The sequence below is a fragment of the Macrobrachium nipponense genome, chromosome 47 (genome assembly GCF_015104395.2).
Source record: "Macrobrachium nipponense isolate FS-2020 chromosome 47, ASM1510439v2, whole genome shotgun sequence".
NCBI classification, from domain to species: domain Eukaryota; kingdom Metazoa; phylum Arthropoda; class Malacostraca; order Decapoda; family Palaemonidae; genus Macrobrachium; species Macrobrachium nipponense.
Genome location: NC_087222.1, coordinates 15,463,350 through 15,485,747, shown reverse-complemented (window position 1 = coordinate 15,485,747; position 22,398 = coordinate 15,463,350). Strand labels below are relative to the sequence as shown.

At 40.4% G+C, this 22,398-nt stretch overlaps 1 protein-coding gene and 1 long non-coding RNA gene across 2 annotated transcripts in view; both read left to right on the top strand.

The window, feature by feature from the left end:
- Positions 1-19,949, top strand: part of LOC135204732 (uncharacterized) — a 267,367-nt gene extending 247,418 nt beyond the window's left edge. The window contains exon 3 of the long non-coding RNA XR_010312318.1: positions 19,556-19,949. This is a non-coding gene — a long non-coding RNA (uncharacterized LOC135204732). The remainder of the gene's footprint in view (positions 1-19,555) is intronic.
- A 171-nt stretch (positions 19,950-20,120) lies between these two features.
- On the top strand, positions 20,121-20,855 carry LOC135204544 (gastrula zinc finger protein XlCGF49.1-like). Its single transcript, XM_064234708.1, has one exon. It carries the CDS (start codon positions 20,121-20,123, stop codon positions 20,853-20,855), a length of 735 nt encoding a protein of 244 aa, XP_064090778.1.
- Positions 20,856-22,398: the final 1,543 nt, after the last annotated feature.

Below are 22,398 nucleotides of genomic sequence, written 5' to 3'. Positions count from 1 at the left end.
GCAGCTGCTCAGGCAGAAAATTAAATCTAGTTTAGATGATGTACTAGGCTGCTGAATTAGTAGAAGATAGCATGATTGTTTTGCCTGTAATTCCTGTTGCTTCTTCAATCCTTTCTCCTCTTGTTTCTGTGCCATTAACTTCTATTCCAGTTCGCTTGCTCCTGATCCCAATACCACTGCAGCCTCGAATCAGAATTTGATAAGGAGTTGGAATTTTTAGCAAGTTTTTGATGATGGAGCTTGGTGCTTCTGTTAAAGCCTTAATGGAAAAAGGTCATTTAGTGTTAGTGCAGTGCACAGTGATTGTGTAGAGGAGGTGGTGGCTGTCTGACCCACCGGCTCCTAGACGAACATCACCGTCCCACTCCCCCACACCGGGGAGAGAAACATACCAGAGGTCTCGAAGGCCGGACACACATTGAGACGCAGGCGACACAGGCAACGCAGCACAGAACAGGGCAGAAAACTGCATTTCACTATTTTAAATGGAAACATGCACATTGTCAAGCAGGACAGCACAGCGGGTCTGCCCCGGCCTACATCACGCAGCATTTGAAATGCAGTTTTCTGCGCACATGCGGCACAGGAAGTAACTTGCTCAGTAATCCCACATGATATCATCCTCTGACTGACAAGGAGAGCGTACGGACATTTGATGATAATAGTTTGTTCGGTTGAAAAGGGAACCCACAACTCAGCACTGCTTCACATTAAAATCAACCCGGACTCGATGATGAATTAGATGATGGCAGTGAGAGTATTGTTGACCCTACAGCTCATGCAAGAGTAGTAAAAAAAAATCAGAATGATTGTTACTGCTGTGCTCAAGGAATCGATCTTAATAAATCATAAAGAAAGAGAGAGTTAAACAGAGAGCATTTTATAGGAAAAAAATTGAGGTCAAAATTTAGACAGGAAGCAAGAGATCCCCTTTATAATTTTTTCATGACCATTTACACAACGACAGCAAAAATGCCACCAGCCTTACAGGACAAGATAAAAAGGGATGAATTTTGCATAGTTTCAGACGCTGAAGAAACCTTGCTCGGCATGTCTCCTTATCCCCAAAGCCATTCCTCCCACTCATCCTATGGTCCTACTTGTCGTGCATATACACCTACTGATGCATCTACAACTGACCCCCTGATTTTTCAACAAATTATTATATGATGTGAAAGCATAATTATGTCTGATGATTTTGTTCATATCTGATGAATCTCTCGGAAAGACCTGAGTGCTTATCAACACTGTTTTCCCTGTTATTTTTCTTTTTTACAATTATCATTATAATGAAATTATGGAGGCAGTATTGCAGGTCAAAAGAAAAGGGAATTGTTCATCAGTGGATTCTCTCCTCCATTCCTATATTGCAGAAACACAGACATGAAGAAAAGGGGAAAACTAAAACATGACATTAAAAACAGCCAGTTTTCTCTACCCCAATTGGTTTTTTGGGCGTTTGCAACCTTCAGATGATATGTCACTTTGCATCATGATATGCACCTCATCAAATTGTTCTCAGCTTAATCTGAAATAATAATTGAATCTTTGCATCACTGAACTCAGATGTTAAACCAAATGCACTTGGCCATGTACTCACTCGTCTACACAGTGATCTCGTTCCCCTACAAGTGCATATTGTAAGAATACCCACTGTAATATTGTGGAATAAAGGTATTATTATTATTATTATTATTATTATTATTATTATTATTATTATTATTATTATTGTATAATAATAATAATAATAATAATAATAATAATATAATTAATAATAATAATAATAATAATAATAATAATATGTTTTATTAAAAGTGATTGCTGCATTAATTTTATACAGGTTCTTCTCTATTTTTCTAATTATTGCTTTCTCATTGTTGCTTAAACTGGTGAGCAACGCACCAAAGGTTGACATATCTCAATTAGGTCAAACGATTGGATTTTATTGGTAAAAAATTTTCAATTTTTGGGTATATCGTGTAGAGTTTTATTGAAGATAGAATTGATGTTAAATCTATTTCTTTTCTATTCTTTGATTCTTTCAGGATGTTTCGTCTGAATAAACCTCAGACATCCTCTTGGGCGGAGGTGGGTGAAAGACTGAAGTGAGAGGGGGTGAGTCCAGCTGCTTATATTGCAGTGGCACAGCGGGGGCCATCGTGCCGCTGCCTTTTCATTGGCTAGTGGGTGGGGAGCTTCTTTTTCATTGGCTGCCTGGCTGTGGGCTCAAGCCAGCCTCCCGATTGCATGCTCAGCAGGCGGCCAATCTTCTCAGTTTGCATATCATCACGCCGGGCTTCATTTTGATTGGGTAAAGGCCGCGTGACATCACTGCTGGTATTATTCGTCGTATTAATGTCATCTTCGGTGGTATTTTCTTCTTGAATTGGGGCATTTTCGGCAGCGATATGGTGATGTTTGCCATTACTGGAGTGTGTCTTCGCATGCAGGTCGGGAGCAAAAAGACCTCCTGTGTCGTGTTCATGGAGGGCTTTTGCTCCTCCGGATGAGTAACGCCTCCAGGAGGCGCAGACGGCGAGGGTCGGGTGCTCTCCCTATCATCTGGTGTTACGGATAATACAGTCGCGGAGATTGTGTCTCAGTGGTTCTTGATAGCCCCTTCTTGGGCATTGACAATAGATTGTCTTTGCAAGACGCCATGGTAGTCATTCCAATGTACTTCCCAGGACATCTTCGGTCCGGTGTTACAGATCTAGGATCTCAGAGACAATGTTACAGTGTTGAAATATCCTGGTTAAAGGACGACACAATGTTACGGCCTCTGAGGGAGGTCCGCTCAGGTTCGATATGAAATGAAAAAAAAAAATATATATATCAACACCAACAGTTGAAACTGGGGATACGAATATAGAAAGAAACACTAACACAACAAGGTTTATTTACAAGCTTACTAACAAAGGTAAATGCAGAATGGTATCTCCTATTTACATAAACAGATATAATCTTACACTGCGTGAACTGGGGGAAACAGTGAGGTAATAAGAATACTTGCTAAACAGTTTGGCTCTTCGAAGAGGTGGCTTCATAAAAGTAGAGTGGCAATTGCAGACGTCCTCTTGACTCCATATTGCAGGAACTAGTCTACTTGTAAGACAGGAACTCTCCCCTTTTCTTCTCCAAAGTCTGCTCAACGTAGAGACAACTCGGCCGTCCCACACCGGAAGACAACTAGACCAATATCCAACCAACTCTCGAACAACTCTTCTTTTGATTGATACTTCGTCGGTTCCTTTTTCTCGTATCTCACAAGATCTCTGCTGCTGCTGATCTCTCACTGATAATCTGATCTGTGGCTCTTACTAACTGGTGATCTCTCTCTTTTACGATCTCTTCCTCTACGATCACTGCTCTCGAAAGTTCGTTCGTCGTATTTATACGCACCCTGGGGGCGGAGCTACGGTGAACGTCTCCAACTCCAGGGATTTCTAGAACTTCTTAGACGAATCTAGACGAGGTATTGCATCAGAATCGCGGCGTTTCTCACGTCCCTGACGAGATCCACAACACTCCTGCCGATTCTGAGAACCATCATGATAACAGGCACCTTCAACACATTGCGCTAACGTCTCCTTTCTTGCTGAACTTCTCGAAAATGCGTTCTCCTTTCCTTTAACTTTCTTTGCTATGAAGCAATTACCATCACAGCCGGGCATGTGTATTGGTATAAACGTCTGCTTGAGGGGTCTCCTGATGGCGTGAGGGGTTATTTTTCATGATAAGGTCTTTTGTTTTCCGGTTTTTGTAGTATATTATAAGGTCCACTATCTTGCTTCTTCAATGGGGAGGATGTTCTCCTTAATGATCTTCTTCATCACCTTCTCCTCCTTGCGGTATTGAAGAGTGCATGAAGGCTTATAATATATCTTGATGTTTTCGGTGGGGTGGGGGTCGTGGGTCTTCTTCCTCGTTCGAGTACCATCTTTCGATGGCGGTGCACACTTCTCGATTGATGAGCTTATTAGAATATCCGTTATTCACGAGCATCTGTGAAGCTCGAGTGTGTCCTGACGGTAGTGCTCTTAAACCTGTCAGGACACGCTATCTCCGTTGAGGCACATCCTAAATTTGTTTTCTTCGTGTAGACAGAAGTGCGGAGACCGTCTTCTGTCTTCGTTATAAAGGACGTCGAGGAAGGGGAGCGATCGTTGGTGCTAAACTAAACTCGACTGTATAGTTTTAGCACGCTGCATTGCTGGAATCGCAATGTAGGGCTTCTACCTCATCCTCGGTTGTCGACTTGCATGAAGACTATCGTCTATGTAATGGGCGTATTTGCGGGGGTGCTGGCTCTGGGTGGCGAAGACCCTCTCTTCTACGGTCGGCCATATAGAAAAGTTGGCAAAAAAGGACTCCCAGAGGAGAGCCCATGGCAACGCCATCTTTCTGACGGAACGGAAAATCTGTCCTCGGTGGGTGGAGAAGGGGGCCCTCTTCGTACAGATGTCCAGCAAGGTGTGCAAAGAGGCTTCTGGGATATTAAGTGGGGCCGTCGACATCGGTCTCGGTAGACTCGATCCATGATGATGTTAATGGTCTCGTCTGATGGGAACGTTGTAAATAGAAATTCTACGTCGAGGGATGCTATGATGCCAGTGCCGGGGGAGTCACAAATTTCTTCAAGGAACTCCACCGATGAACTCAGGCTATAACGGCTCGGGACGTAGGGTGTAAAAATTTGATTGAGGCGCTTGGCCAAGGCGTAAGTCGGGGCAGGCATCTTGCTGATAATTGGGCGGAGAGGGTTGCCTTCCTTATGGGTTTTTCACGTTCCCATAGAGGTAACCAAGGCTGAAGTCCCCTTGGATGGGCGGAAAGTGGACTGCGTTGGTTGCGGCATTAATGGGTACTGATGGACACGGTTGGTATCCCTTTTGATGTCCTCCGTGGGGTTCCATGTGAGACGCTCAAACTTTGAGGAGTCGTGTTACGAACTCCCTTTAGGAGGAAGTCGTAACTGGTTCTTTTATTTTAATCTTAAATCCAGGGACAAAAACAAAATCGGTATGAGCGAGGAAAATCAGACAGACACAAGCAAAAATTTCACAATATTTATTACACAATAAATATACGTACACTGATGGCTCACAAAAAGTAATAAATAGACAAAACACAAAAGGCCATCAAATAACTCAAAGAGTCACCTATAACTAAAGCTAAACCCTACTCATAGAGAAGAAACCAAATCTTAATCTTAATAAGGACCCACAAATAACTTTACCCACGCTAACCTATTACTAAATAGAAAGGAAAGAAGTGGAAGGACATACAAAAGAACAATAATCCTACCTAAGACATAACAATCTAAACCTTAATATACTATCAAACACTTTAGAAGATCATATAATTACACACTCTTTAAGGTGTAGCTAAAAATACACACAGATTGGTCCTATGACACAGACCAGTACTAATACAGACGAGTCCATATATCGCTCAAAAATGCAGTCACAGAACGTCACTCCCATCAGAAGAACTGCACTTCAAAACCGTTGGTGGATATACACACTTTAGTCTACGGCTCGCCAAAGATACAGGGGATGTTCCTCTTACCTGAGAGAAGACACCCTACTTGCTCCAACAAGGCCACTCTGGTGCTGATACAGTGGATACATCCATGAAAGACGAAAAAGGCTCTCGAGCCCAGAACCACACACAACTGCCAACGCCAAGATTTAAGCCAGTAGGCCACTTAAATCACAGTAGCACGTCGTACTCCCACATGTAGCTTCACATGCATAACTGCCTTTCACATTAAGACGCAGCTCAATGACAGCAGATGTTGTTCTCAAGAGAACAAGCGAGAAATCTTCACAATAGGAAGTTATATATGTATATCCACAACAGCAGACAGATCAGCAGCTCCAGAGGTCCTCAACGGCCTTGAACTAGACTCGAGAATACTTTGGAGAGTCACAAGTCACCTCTCCTTACCACACTCCCAGTCACCATAAAGAAAAATAAACAGAGTTACAAATTTGGCAAGGAAGCAAAAACACTGAGGAAGGCCGCACTTCAAACTGCACTCAATAGATGGCGCCACAAAAACTTAAGCTTTTTTTTTCAACCAAAGCAAATTAACAGTACATTTAACCAAAATGTATACTAACGTAAAACAAATAGCAAAATACCTAACTTAACTTAGTTTTACAAAATTGCAAACATAGAAAAAAAAAATAAAGCCATCAGTGCAAAAAAGGCAAAACAATGAGATTTTACTTTAAAATTACGTTAAGGCCTGACACCTTCCTCCCCTCAACAACAAAAAATCAATTGACTAAACAGGAAAATTATTTTTTTTTTTAACCTTAATAAGAAAATATAAGGTAAAGTAAACATGACAAGCAAAAACACACACACTAGGACTACTTAATCTAACTGGCCCCCCCCCCCCAAAAAACCCACCCGGGAACTCCGGGATTGCACATAAAAAAAGAAAAAAAACAAACCTTAGGTACATTAATAGCCTATACACCATCTGAAAAGAAATTAGAAAATCAGGAACGGCATAACAGCCAACACTTCACATCCTAGAAAGTGCATCGGGATCTTGTTGTCCACTCCTTTTATATGTTGGAAGACCAGGTTATATTCCTGAAGGAGAAGTGCCATCGCAGAATCCTTTGATTCGCTCCCTTTCATCTTATTTATGAACACCGCGGGTTATGGTCCATCAACACTTCAACCTGGAAAGAACTGGATAAATAAATGGAAAAATGGGATTACACTCTTCACCAGAGCCAAAAGCTTCCTTCTCTATGGTCAAGTACTTTCTTTCAGCCGGGAGTAACTTTTTACTGAAATAAGATACAGGGTGCATTTCCCCCTCATCATCTCTCTGAAACAGAACTCCTCCAATGCCCACGTCACTGGCATCCACTGCCAAAATAAAAGGTTTATTAAAGTTGGGAGAGCTAAGAATTGTTCAGAGACTAATACCGATTTCAAATTAGAAAAAGCTTTTTCACACTCTGAACTCCACAAAAACTTAGTGTTCTTTTTCAATAGATTAGTTAAAGGCTGGGCGATGTCAGCAAAATTCCTTCAGGAAACCTCCTATAATACCCTAACATACCAAGAATTTTTTGCGGACACCACGGACATTACATGTTTGATTGGAAGGTTGGCTATAAACCTCAATATTAGCATGTTTAGGAGCAACCTTCCCCAAACCAACCTCATGACCAAGATAGGTCACTACAGCCTTACCAAACTCACACTTGTTTTGATATTTACAACCAAACCAGCCTTTCGTAAAACCTGAAACAGTTTTTCTTAACCTTTCATGGGTTTTCCAGTCCTGACTGTATACCACCAAGTCGTCAATATATATTTCGGTACCCTCCAGCTCGCATATCACCCTATTCATAAGGCGCTGGAACGTACAAGCTGCATTTTTCAAACCAAAAGGCATCACCTTACAACCCATTTGGGGTAACAAATGCCTTAATCTCACGGGCCCTGTGAGACAATGGCACCTGCCAGTAACCTTTCAATAAGTCTAATTTAGTTACAAACTTGGCATTCCCTATCCGCTCTATTAAATCTTCAATCCGGGGAAGAGGGAAACTGTCACTCTTGGTTACCTGATTAACTACGGTAGTCAACACACATTCTATAATTACCATCAGGTTTCTTTACCAGAACTATAGGAGAACTCCACGGACTTGAGCTGGGTTGAATAAGATCATGGTCCAGCATATACTGTACTTCCTTCTCACTACTTTGGCTTTTTCTGGGTTCAGGCGGTTAAGGAGCCTGCTTTACTGGACGAGCATCACCTACCTCAACATCATGTTCAAGCCATGAAGCAAGCCCTGGAGTCTCTCTAAACACTTCTGGAAAAGACTATCAAACATAACACGTCTTTCTTCTGGACTTCATCCAGATGCTCCAGCAAAACATTAGCCTTATTAAAAATCTCAACATTCGTTCTTAAATTCTCTACAGGATAAATTCTCTACAGATACATGGTTATCAACATTATTATTAAATACAGTAGCTAGAGGACATGGTATTCATAAACAATATTTAATGGATCTGGATTTCTACCTTCATATTTCTTTAATCTATTAATTGTGAAAAAATTCTACTCTTTCTAGTAGAAACCTGGAGAATCTAATTCGTAATTAAAGTCAGGCACCTTTCTTATTATCTTCCATGGACCTTTAAATCTGGGTTTCAGAAAACTATCAGAGTCCATATCTAAAACCAGGACCAGATCTCCAGATTTGAAAGAACGACTTACTGCCTTGCGATCATGTAATGCTTTCATACTAGCCTGGGAAGCTTGCAAATTATCCTGGGCGCAAACTTCCAGGTACCACTCAATTTATTTTTCAAATTAGATAAAAATATATTTAAAATTTTGAATTTGTTTTCGTCCCCAAATCAACACTTCAAATAACACTTCCAAAAGACCTCTAACCTCATGACCATACACCAATCTGAAAGGAGAAACACCAGTAGATTCATTTGGGTGAGTTTCTTAATGCAAATAATGCATAAGGTAGTTCCTATCCACTACTCTCTTTCGTAACAGTACTTACCAATTATACTTTTTAAGGTTTGGTGGAACCTTTCCACAACCCCTTGACTTTCGGGATGGTATGGGACACTGGTGATGTGCTGAATGGAAGGCCAGTTTCAGCAACACACCTGTCATGAAAGTACTTAGAAGTAAAATTAGTACCGCGATCTGATTGAATGGTACAAGGTAACCCATAACGACAAAATATTCTACTAAACTTCTCCCAGACAGCTTTTGAAGTTACTTTCCTAAGAGGGAAAGCCTCTGGGAACCGAGAAGCCCCTATCCATCACAGTTAATAAATACATATATCCTGATTGGGTTCTAGGTAAAGGACCAACAACATCAATGACAATCTCTGCAAATGGTTCACCAATTACAGGGATGGGTTTCAACGGAGCCTTTCGCAATACCTGATTGGGTTTACCCATGACTGGCACGATCTCACAAGTTCGCAAGAATAGTTTAATACACCTTCTATATTAGGCCACCAAAATAGCTTGGTTAATCTCTTTAAAAGTTTTTGTTACCCCAAAGTGTCCCGAGAAAGGATCCTATGAGCTAACTGCAGCAATTCGTCTCTGATTGTTTAGGTACTAAAATCTGCTAATGGTACTCAGAAGATTCCATAGAGCAGAACGACTTAATCTATACAATAATCCTCTCTCTGATACACAAAACATGGCTTAGAAACATCATCCCCCTCAGTTATTTCCACATCAAATTCATCATGCTGAGCTTCTTATAAAATCAGCCCTATTCCATGCTCTAACTACCTTACTACTATCACTACTTCCTACAGACTCGAGCCTTCCTACTGCTACATCTACTTGTACAGGGTCTAAATGTAAATCCTCTCCATCCATCAAGAGGTTACGCCCTTTTCTCTGGGAGCGAGTAGTTACTGCAATTGGTAATTTATTTATGGTTAAAATGGGGAACAATTCTTGCCCTCCACATTACATAAGTCATTTCCTAGGATAACCATCTATCCCAGGAATAATAGGTAGTTTATCAACAATGGCCAGATTAATATTCTTTACAACACCCAATATGTCAATCTCTCCTTCAACCACAGGAGCAGACACAACAGTGTCAGGAAAACCACTTAAAATAACATAGTTAGCGATCTTCACATCAAGAGGTAACCTACTTCTCAACAATAAAGATCGAGCAGCACCTGTGTCCCTCAAAAATTTGACATTTATAACTTCCTCCTCAAATCTCAGCTTACCTGGCCAAATATACTTATTAAATGACAGTCACATGGGGGAATCTTTCTCTTTATTACCTTTACCATTTTCTTCATTCTCTACAGAATGTTGAGAAGCCTTAACTTGATTCACCAAAGTAATGGGAGAAGTAGCCTGCCTCTGTAAATAATTCTGACGAGCAAAAAACACTTAGCCTGGGTATGTCCTGTCTTGTTACACCAGAAACAGGTTCTACTACTTCCCACACTACTAGTTATAGTACGACTAGGATGAGCATTATCAGTTTTTGCAAAATTCCTATTTACAAAATTACCACCGGGATTACTTATTGGTTGATTTTTGACTGAAAATTGGAATTTGCTTTAGAGTTAGCCTGAAATGAGATTATTTTGGTTAAACAAAGAACATTCTCTTTTCTACTCTCCCCGTTACCCTTGACCACAGGGAAATTACCCTGAAGTTCTCAGTACCAACTTTATGGGTCAATATATATTCATCACTCAACTGAGCAATTCTGGAAAAGAAGTCACTTTCAAGTCTTCTAAATGCACCTCTTAAATCTTTAGCACACGATTTCTTAAAATCTTCAATCAATATCAATTCCTTCAAGGCCGCCAAAGTAGTTACTTGGCGACTCTTGAGCCAGTCATCAAAATGCTCTTGCTTTACACGAGCAAACTCCACAAGTCATGTTCGGGGTTTTGTTAAAATTCCTAAACCTCTGCCTGTAGGCCTCAGGAACCAAATCATAAGCTTTTAATATCAAAGCTTTCACTTTCTCATAATCCCGAGATACTTGCTCCTCTATGGCATTATAAACCTTCTGAGCCTTGCCCAGCAAGCGACATTGAATCAACACTGTCCAGACCTCCCTAGGCCAAGACAACCTGGAAGCAACCCTTTCAAAGGCCTTAAAGAATTCAGGCACGTTCTCCTCAGTGAAACAAGGTACAAGTTTTAGAGCATCCCCAAAACTAAACTTTTCCCCGATATCTTCACGGATGGGGGTACTCGCAACACCTTTCTTACCTTGCTGGATCTTGGCCAACTCTAACTCCATACCAAGCATCGCTCTCTCATGGTGCTCTGATTCTCTCCAACTCCTCGAACTCTAACTTCTTTTAGCTCCAACATGCTCTGGAAATCCTTTACTAGTGTCTTAATTTTCCACTTTGACCGAACGAGTAGGAACAGCTGACCAACATTATCGGTTACGAGGAACTCGCTCAGTCCTGACTTTTACCATCAGGCAGACTGCCGTACCCTTCAAAATCACTCCACAGTGGGGCAGATCCTGCAAAAAAAGACTCAATCCCAGAGCCCCTTCTACATCAGACTCACTCATGCTTTCACTAATTAATTCATCAGCAGTTTGTTTAAGTTCACACAGCCTATTCTTTACCAACTTATACACATCCTTTTTCAATTCCCTATTTGTTAAAGAAATGCCTAACCACCTAGCACAAGCTTTCAAAAATTCTTTAGTCAAAGCACTCAAATACCTAACACAATCCTCAGTAAGCTAAATATTCAGCAGGGTTAAACTCTACATCAGCATAGTGAAAAAGGAAAAGGAGGAAGGTGATGAGGCACAACAAAAATAAATACTGAAAAATCTCACCCAGAGCACAGTCTGACCACTCGCACCACCGACTGAGTTTGTCCTGGATCCTGTCACGGTCGCCAAATTTGTTACGAACTCCCTTTAGGAGGAAGTCGTAACTGGTTCTTTTATTTTAATCTTAAATCCAGTGACAAAAACAAAATCGGTATGAGCGAGGAAAATCAGAAAGACACAGGCAAAAATTTCACAATATTTATTACACAATAAATATACGTACACTGATGGCTCACAAAAAGTAATAAATAGACAAAACACAAAAGGCCATCAAATAACTCAAAGAGTCACCTATAACTAAAGCTAAACCCTACTCATAGAGAAGAAACCAAATCTTAATCTTAATAAGGGACCCAAATAAATTTACCCACCACGCTAACCTATTACTAAATAGAAAGGAAAGAAGTGGAAGGACATACAAAAAGAAACAATAATCCTACCTAAGACATAACAATCTAAACCTTAATATACTATCAAACACTTTAGAAGATCATATAATTACACACTCTTTAAGGTGTAGCTAAAAATACACACAGATTGGTCCTATGACACAGACCAGTACTAATACAGACGAGTCCATATATCGCTCAAAAATGCAGTCACAGAACGTCACTCCCATCAGAAGAACTGCACTTCAAAACCGTTGGTGGATATACACACTTTAGTCTACGGCTCGCCAAAGATACAGGGGATGTTCCTCTTACCTGAGAGAAGACACCCTACTTGCTCCAACAAGGCCACTCTGGTGCTGATACAGTGGATACATCCATGAAAGACGAAAAAGGCTCTCGAGCCCAGAACAACACAACAACTGCCAACGCCAAGATTTTAAGCCAGTAGGCCACTTAAATCACAGTAGCACGTCGTACTCCCACATGTAGCTTCACATGCATAACTGCCTTTCACATTAAGACGCAGCTCAATGACAGCAGATGTTGTTCTCAAGAGAACAAGCGAGAAATCTTCACAATAGGAAGTTATATATGTATAATCCACAACAGCAGACAGATCAGCAGCTCCAGAGTCCTCAACGGCCTTGAACTAGACTCGAGAATACTTTGGGAGAGTCACAAGTCACCTCTCCTTACCACACTCCCAGTCACCATAAAGAAAAATAAACAGAGTTACAAATTTGGCAAGGAAGCAAAAACACTGAGGAAGGCCGCACTTCAAACTGCACTCAATAGATGGCGCCACAAAACTTAAGCTTTTTTTCAACCAAAGCAAATTAACAGTACATTTAACCAAAATGTATACTAACATAAAACAAATAGCAAAATACCTAACTTAACTTAGTTTTACAAAATTGCAAACAATAGAAAACTAAAAGCCATCAGTGCAAAAAGGCAAAACAATGAGATTTTACTTTAAAATTACGTTACGGCCTGACAGTCGGACAGGATAGCGTCGAGCTTCTCATGGTATTCCTTCGTTGTTATTAAGACGAAGGCGGCTGTCTTATCTGCCCGTCGCACAGTGATGTCTTCTTTGGCCTTCAACTCCTGTGTTAAATATATTGTTTTTATCTTTTCTTTCCAACTTCAGAATCCTTGTATTCTCGTTTTCTTTATCTTGTTTATTTTTTGTACAAAAAAAGTACTTTGTCTTTTTTCATAATCCTTTGCTTTTAAGCATCTTTTCATAATCCTTGGTTTCCAACTCTCTTTGAAAATAAAAAGATCTCAAACGTAACTTTAAATAATGTTAATAATTATTTAATACCTGTAAATACTTTGAGACCATTTCAAAGTATTTAACTCTTCCTGAATTAGCTAATGAAGTTAACGAGTAAGGGTAAGAATTCTTACCAAGCAGTATCTGCCTAACCCTCCAAGGAAGCAGTTCTCCTGACTAAAGGGAAAATGGATAAACTCAACCTTCGTTAGAAACTTGCTAACTGAAGTGTGATCATTACTAAGGTACTCTTATTACTTGAAGGACTTTTATTGCTGTGAAATAATGAAGTGCTAAGTACCACCAGTTTCACCAAAGTGCAATGGAGAGACTAGGGCATGATTCTCCAGGGGAGTGTGTTTTCGGAGGAACCTTTTAATGGATTGTGTAGCAGCATGGAAGAGATGTTAAGACGGGGATTCCATTTCCCTACCATAGTCTTTGGCATCCACCACATACTACTGGATTACTTCCGAGGGATTCAACTTCCTGGATTTATATCGAGCAAGCAGGTGCTTGATAACTTTGAGGTAGGTCTCGGTAAATGTTGGCACACTTTACGAGATTTAAAGTTACTGAATGAATAATTTTAGCGCTGAGTCATTAATCCTGTAAAAAATGGAACTTGTAACCAGAAAGAATTTACTCTGTTAATATTTTTGCTTTGCCATTTATCATATCTTTTGAGATCTTTTTATTGAATCTTATTCTGAACTTTAAGTCACCTTGCATAGGCAATAATTTCACATACAATTTTTCTGATAGACCTATCCATATCTTTTATAGGCTATGCGCAGTGGCATCATGGTAATGGTATTGCTAGATGCATCTTATAAACTATAAGCGATTCGGATTGTGGAGGTTAGGTAACTAGTGTCGTTAATATTAATCTATATTCTGCATAATATTATGCTTTAAATTTCCTTTATGTTCAATAATAAATTCTATGTTCACTTTGATGTTTGTTTTCTCACCACTTTTTTATAACCTTCATATAATTTTTTCCGATAACTCCTTAGCTGCTTCCTTCATCTCTGGGGTGAAGATGCCACTGGTGTGTGGCCCCCTCTCCGTGAGGGCCTCGGCGAGCAGGAGGGGCTGGAGGGCATCTGTTGTTCGGACAATATTCCGGGTCTCGAGCTGTTGGATAGAGTCGAGCAGGAGTTCGATCTCAAGTCTTTTCTCATGTTGCTTAGGCTTAGACATGAAGTGACAGTTAAGCCCTAGTCGAAGCAGAGCATCTTGGTCGGGAGAAGGTTGGAAGTCAGTGAGATTGATGTAGCCTTGAGCTTGCTATGGGACTCGCAGCTTGCTGCCGTTGAGAGAGATCAGCTTTCGCATGATGCCCTTTATGCGTTTTTTCATATCTTCGTCTCGGAGGCGGATAAGGCAAGCATCAATGTCATCGTTGGCGGCTAATTCTACATCGGGAAGGTTGTCACTGTCGGTGGGTTGGTTCTCATTCGGTTGGTCTACATCGGGGTCGTCATTCTCGGGGCTGGAGGGCAACCGTTCCTCATTAACATCTCTGTTGCTCGGGTGGCTTGTTAATGTCCGTGTGTTCGTCCATTCACTCCGCAGTCGAGCATCGTCCTCGTGGAGTTTCCTTAGTTGGGAAGTCTTCTCCCGTAATTGCCGTTGTATGAGGGATTTCCTGAAGCTCCTGGTCCCTGTATGCTGGAAGTAAACCCTCTTTTAAACATGTTTTATTAAAAGTGATTGCTGCCTCAGCTGCATTAATTTTATACAGGTTCTTCTCTATTTTTCTAATTATTGCTTTCTCATTGTTGCTTAAACTGGTGAGCAACGCACCGAAGGTTGACATATCTCAATTAGGTCAAACGATTGGATTTCAGTTTGGTAGTCAAAATTTTTGGGTATATCCCGTAGAATTTATTGAAGATAGAATTAATGTTAAATTCTATTTCTTTTCTATTCTTTCGATTCTTTCCGGACGTTTCGTCTGAATAAACCTCAGACATCCTCTTGAGCAGAGGTGGGTGAAGGACTGAAGTGAGAGGGTGAGTCCAGCTGCTTATATTGCAGTGGCGCAGCGGGGGGCGTCGTGCCGCTGCCTTTTCCTTGGCTAGTGGGTGGGGAGCTTCTTTTTCATTGGCTGCCTGGCTGTGGGCTCAAGCCAGCTCCCGATCGCATGCTCAGCAGGCGCGCCAATCTTCTCAGTAGATTGGGTAAAGGCTGCGTGACGTCACTGCTGTATTATTCGTCGTATTAATGTCGTCTTCAATGGTATTTCTTTTTGAATTGGGGCATTTTCGGGCGGTGATATGGTGAAGTTTGCCGTTACTGGAGTGTGTCTTCGCATGCAGGTCAGGAGCAAAAAGGCCCTCCATGAACACAACACAGGAGTAGCTTCACCTTCGTTCTGTTCAGTGGAGAATGAAGGAGTTATGGTCTCCGTAAGGGAGTCCCCATTCTTCCAGATGCCTTTCTCAGAGGAAGCAAGGAAGGACTTATCCTGGTGGTTCCAATCCCGAGATGCTTCTGTTTGTCGATACATCGACTGAGGGATAACACACCTGGAAGAGTTGCTGGTTTCAGGTGTGTGGAACCAGGACTTTAGACAGCTCCACATCTGGATCTCAAGGTGGCATTTTTGGCTCTACAAGAGGTTCAGGATCCGGTGATGGGGGGGCACTCAATGGTGTTTATATCAACAATACAGTAATACCTCAATCTTATGCTATTCGAGTTGTGCGAATTCTTAATAGCACAAACTTTTCATTGGAACATAACTATTTATCATACAAGAATATCTCAAAGATGTGCAAAAGCAAATGCAACATTTTCAAACTCTTGAAAAAACTTGCAAAAGTGTTTGTTTAATTCCATATGTAATTTATAAGTTTTCAAGCTTTTATGTTCAAGTTAAATTACATTGAATAATGAAAATAATAATTCTCTCTCTCTCTCTCTCTCTCTCTCTCTCTCTCTCTCTCTCTCCGTTGTATGTCTGTAATCTTCATACACTCATATAGTTTTACCAATCATTTACTTTTTTTTAAGGGTAATGTATTAAGCTAACTTTTAAATTAAATTACAGTAAATTAAATTTTATTCAAAAGTTAGCTTAAGATTTATGGAGCATTGTTAAAGTCATATTTTGTGTTTAAACTCTAGAAGTAAGCATTGTATTTAGAGACCGTGCCAAACTTACGGGAAAATCCCCCTTGCGCGAGGTGGTCGACAAACCTAACCTGCCAATACTGTACAACGTACAGTTGTCATAGGTCAACAAGCAGAGGAATTGGTTTCCTTTCAGCTCCACATGTTGACAATGCAGGTTCATGAGTGGGCAGTAGTACGATCAGTAGAGCTGTCAGCTAGGTAAATCCCAGGGAACCAGAACATAGTGGCAGACAAGCTCAGTCGCCAGGGTCAGGAGATAAGGACAATGTGGTCCCTACACCCAAGACATTACAGAAAGATTGTTCAATATTTTGGGGTTTACTAGCCATAGACCTCTTTGCAACCTTGCACAACAGCTCCTGGTGTTCTGTTCTGTTGTGCCAGACCCATGGACAACAATAGAAGACACTTTCCAACACCCATGGGACAATCTCCAAGGCCTATGCTTTTCTTCCATTTTGTTTGATTCATTGGGTGATCAGAGGGTCATGACCACCCCAAATCTCAGATGACCCTTGTTGCTACCAAGTGACCACTTGCTGAGTGGTATTCAGACCTGCTAGCTCTACTTTCCTAGGTACCAAGAGAGATTCCTGCTTGGTACAACCTGCTGTGCCAGCTGCTCATAGAGAGGTATCACCAGGCTGTGAGGAACTGTTACTTCACGAGTGAGAATATTTTCTCGTCACACAGCGACCGAGACGTCTGAATACCTTTGTAAATCTTCAGCAGCTGTGTACCAGAGGAAATGGATCATCTTCTGTTGTTGGTGTCGTCGATGGGTTATCTGTCTGGTCGGATCTCCTCTTCAGCACGTCGCAGACCTTCTTGTCTTTCTTCGCCAAGAGAAGTTTCTCTCCATGTCAGCGTTCAGGGGCTACAGAGCTGCCCATGGACTAATCCTTTGTTTGAAAGGTGTCCACCTCTCTTCCTTGGGGAGATCTCCAGGAATTCAGAACCCCTGAGTGGGATGTGACTCTTGTCTTACAGAGCTTGACTTGTGCACCGTATCCTTTATGAAGGTTGTCAGACAGGGATCTGATCTTCAAGACTGTGTTCTTGCTTACCCTGGCATTGGTAAAGAGAGTCGGTGAACATCATGGACTTTCCTTCAATGTTAAACACTTGAAGGGATGAGGATCTGTCATGCTCTAGTTTGTCCAGAATTGTTAACGTAGAACTCGAATCCATCGGTTCCTGACACCAGATTCAAGTTCTTTTTTATCCTCTTCCTATAGGATTGCTGGAAGTGATCAAGACAATATACTACTGTGTCCATTCGAATGTTTTTGGTGCTATCTAATGAGGTTTCAACATCTCTGTCCTGATGTTGACGCCTCTTCATTAGTGCTGGCTCAACCAAGAACATGATTATTTTCTGGCTTAGTAAGAAAATCAAAAGAGTGCACTCTACATCTGACAAGGTAGTTAGGAGTACTTTATGAGTAAGAGCTTATAAGGTTAGGGGCATTAGTCTGTCCCTTGCATTCTTGAAGAACCTGTCGGTTCCACAAGTACTAAGGGTGGGAGTGTGTCCATAAAAAACTACATTCACATCCTTCTACCTTCGGGACATTGCCCATGGGTCCATGGACACTTTTTTTCTTGGGTCCTCTGGTGGCTGGTCAACAAGTTGTGTAACTCACCTGGCTTCCTAAGAGAGACAGATAGCATCTGGCCTAAGTTGTTCAGTCACAAAAAGAGAGTGTGAGCGAGTGACTGGCCTCCTTCTCTTCCCTTTATTTTTTTATACCCTTCCTCGCCTGTAGGGCAGAGGGAAGGTTGGCGTGTGATGCAGGTGAGCTATATAATTGAGTACTGTACCCTGTCTATAATCTAGAAGTCTGTAGGTTAATAAGTGCATGGCCATCCCCTCTCTCTAGCAAAGGGAGAGAGGAGCTGACAATTAAATAAAACCCATTGGTTTTATTATTCTTTTATTGTCTCTGACACGAGGGGTTCATCCAAACCCTTTTTGAATCAATGATGCTATACATGCCCAATAATTCGCATGGCCCAGAAGTCTGGCAGTTGAACATGACATAAGCTCAACAGGTCAGAGGCACAGGAAGGAGGCCCAGGTGAATTGAGGTACCAGTCAGTTCAGAGATTTACTGAGAATCTTCCATCAAGAAGTAAGTTTCCATACATGAAGTCTGAAGGTTTCATTTGTTTAGGAACAAACCACACAAATTGGCCAACTCAAGCCACCCCTCTTTCTGTTACCTGAGCCTAAAGGTTAAAGTGAAGCATAAGGATGGGGTGGGCAGGGCTCCCACCCTACCATTGATAGTCAACCATTTTATCTCAAATTAAACGGCTGTTTTCCCAGCTTGCGCTGCAATTATATCCTTCAGGTTTTTATATTAGGAAAAATAGAAATTACTTAAAAAAATTGTAGTCATTCCTCCTTTGCAGCATTGAAAAACCAAAGGGCTTTTTACTGATCCATTTTTATTTATGTATGTATACATTCATGTAAATTTTGCTAGGGTTGGAGTTAAATGTGATTATATTGCCAGGTCGCAAGCCATGCATATGCAGATACGCTAATCGAGGAAATGCTGTAGTATGAAATTTTCATCGGTATACAAACATAAACCTTATATCATATCTCCCATCACATATCTTTGTTCATTACCTTACTCACTCTTCTTAACCCATTTCCAACATGCACTGAAAGATACTCCTTCATAAAAAACTCTGGTTCCTATAACTGAAAAAAATAATCATATTTGAAGAAATTGTAGCAGCACATACCTTCCAAGACTGTCATCAGTGTTGCTGGTCATAATAGCTACTCATGTATTGTATCAACAATAACAATCAGTGAAACTAATTTGTAAACTTTCATCTCTCTTCAAATTACCACTCAATTCACCCTTACTATTTTTTATTATTATCTACTGCATCTGTGGATAATATGGTGTTATGTATAGCTGGATCATATATAATTAAGCATTTGCTGTGTACTGTACCCGTTCTTCTGCTGTTACCCCACAAAACTCTTATGCTGGTCTCTTGCATTTTCTATTCTTGGCCTTTGATTTGTTAATATGTTCATAAGTAACTTGTATTGTATTGTCAAGCTAAGAAGGTTTACAGATGTGAGGTGGTGGGCATCAATATTAACTGTTAATCTGTTGTTGCTTTTGTTGCCTCAGGAATGTTTGATGCTGTGTCTGGACAATGTTTGGTAGGATTGTATTCATGTTTGGATAGAACTATCAAATGCATACTTTGTTAATCAGCCTGAGACCTTTATGGGAACCTGAATTGAATTTGATTGATTAATTTGCTGCTTCAGTTCTGGCATTATGTTTCCTAACTCTGTGTTGCATTCTTTGATTTCAGATTCTCCCTCAGAAGAACCTTCCTTCCTTCGTCAGTTTTGATTAGCATCAGGATTTTGGGAAATGCATGTTGCTTAACGGTACTATATGGAACATTACCAATAGCAACTCTTAAGTGTATGAGACAACAGTGAATTATTGTATGCATATATAACAAATTTAAACTACAAGTAAAATTTGCTTTGAATGTTAGATTCATACATCAGCAGTGAAATCTGGTTGTAGTCCTTCAAGATATTGAACTTCATTTTTAACAGATTTATTGAGTAATTATTTGTAAACAATTGTGTGTTAAGAGTTGTGAATTGAACACATTGTCATTACAGAGCAGGACAGGAAAAAAGGCTAAAATGAATCCAGGACATTCTTTAGAATTTCCTTTGAAAAGTGAAACTGAAGGTTATGCATTATCACTACCTTCCATAAAAAATCAAGAAAACAGCAACTTGGCTGCCTTTAGTGGAACCAGTGATGAAGACTTTTTGTCTCTGGATCCATTGATGGACATCAAAATAGAGCCAGAGGAATTCTGTGAGTCTAATGAAGATGATGATTATTCATATGAAATGAATTCAACAGTGAATGAAAAACATCCACAAACTTGCAAAAAGGAAGTAAAACAAGAGAGAAGGATCTGTGACAATGGAGAGAAGCCTTTTGTATCCACTGACTGTGAAAAAGCAATTTACAAGAAAATTAATCTTACAAATGATATCACAAATCCTACCAGAGAGAAATTCATATGCAATGACTGTGGGAAAGCAATTTCCATGAAACATAATCTTATAGTTCATATGAGAATCCATACAGGAGAGAAGCCATTCATGTGCAAGAAATGTGGGAAAACATTTTCACAGAAACCAAGTCTTACACATCATATGAGATTGCATGCTGGAGAGAATCCATTCATATGCAACGAATGTGGAAAAGCATTTTCCCAGAAACCAAGTCTTAAACTTCATATGAGAATCCATACAGGAGAGAAGCCATTCATGTGCAAGGAATGTGGGAAAGCATTTCCCAAGAAAGATATTCTTACAATTCATATGAGAAGCCACACTGGAGATAATCCATTCATATGCAACGAATGTGGAAAAGGATTTTCCCAGAAACCAAATCTTAAAATTCATATGATCAGCCATACTGGAGAGAAGCCATTCATGTGCAACGAATGCGGGAAAGCATTTTCCCAGGAAAGATATTCTTACTATTCATATAGAAGCCACACTGGAGATAATCCAATCATATGCAACGACGTGGAAAAGCATTTTCCCAGAAACCAAGTCTTAAACTTCATATGAGAATCCATACAGGAGAGAAGCATTCATGTGCAAGGAATGTGGAAAGCATTTTCCCATAAATCACATCTTACAGCTCATATGATCACCCATACTGGAGAGAAGCCATTCATGTGCAACGCATGCGGGAAAGCATTTTCCCAGAAACGACATCTTACACGTCATATGAGATTGCATACTGGAGAGAAGCCATATATGTGCAAGGAATGTGGGAAAGGATTTGCCCACAAACATCATCTTACAAGTCATATGAGATTGCATACTGGAGAGAAACCATATATGTGCAAGTAATGTGGGAAAGCATTTTCCCATAAATCAAATCTTACAGCTCATATGAGGATTGCTACTGGAGAGGAAAAAGAAACAACATGATAAAATAAACCAGTTAGGCAGAGATATCTCAAATGACCAACTATATGACAGATCAAAATCACTCACAAAATCTGCTCAAGAAAATAAGGAAAATAAAAAGAAAAAATACAGAATAGGGATGAACAAATGAGATGAAAACTGGCAGAACACAAAGCCAATATAAAGGCCCTAGCTTCACAAATAGGAAACAAACAACAGAAGATAAAAGTAAAACAGATAAATAGGCAGTTTGGTGAAAATCCAAAGATTGTGTATGGGAAGATTACGAAAGAAAGTGGAGGTACAAACACCACCAAGCAAGGAAGACCTAGAGATTTTGGAAGCCACTGTTTGAAGACCTTAAACAACACTGAGAAAATTCATGGATTGACACCATTAGGCAGAAGAACAGCCAGAAACAGCAAATGCCACCAATAAGGTTCACCATCGAAAAAGTAACAAAACTATAAGCATATAATAATTTCAAGACACCAGGAATAGACCAGATCTCAAATTTCTGGCTAAAAAAAGATCACAGCACTAGTAAAAGGAGAAGAATCACCAGAGTGGCTCACAACAGGAAGAACCAACCTCCTCCCTAAGAGCTCTGAGACTGAGCTCCCTAACAAATATAGAGCCATCTGCTGTCAATCAGCAACCTACAAATGGGTCACAGGAGTCATAGTAGACGAGATCTATGAACATCTAGATCAAGGCAAATATATGGAAAAAGAACAAAAGGGATGCACAAGAAACAAACTAAGTACTAAAGATCAACTGCTAAGAAACAAACAATATTAGAAGATTGTGAGAAAAGACAAAGGAATCTTAATATGGCTGGATAGATTACGAGAAGGCATTTGACACCGTGCCATGCACCTGGATATTCAAATGTATGTAATTATACAACATCAATGAGGAAATAAGATCTTTCTTGGCAGCACAGATGAATAAGTGGAAGACCACTCTCTGTCTAAGGGGAAAGGATTCCCGAAACTTTGGTGTAAATAAAAAGAAGAAATGATCTTCAGTATTCTTGCTGTCCTGTTCATTGTCAAACTTAAGCTTACCAGGAAGAAGGGCCAGATAGTAATTCCAGACATAAAGATCCAAAGAGGAATATTCCAGGGTGACAGCCTTTCACGACTTCTATTCTGCTTGACTATAGATCTGCTTAGTAAAATCTTGAACAACA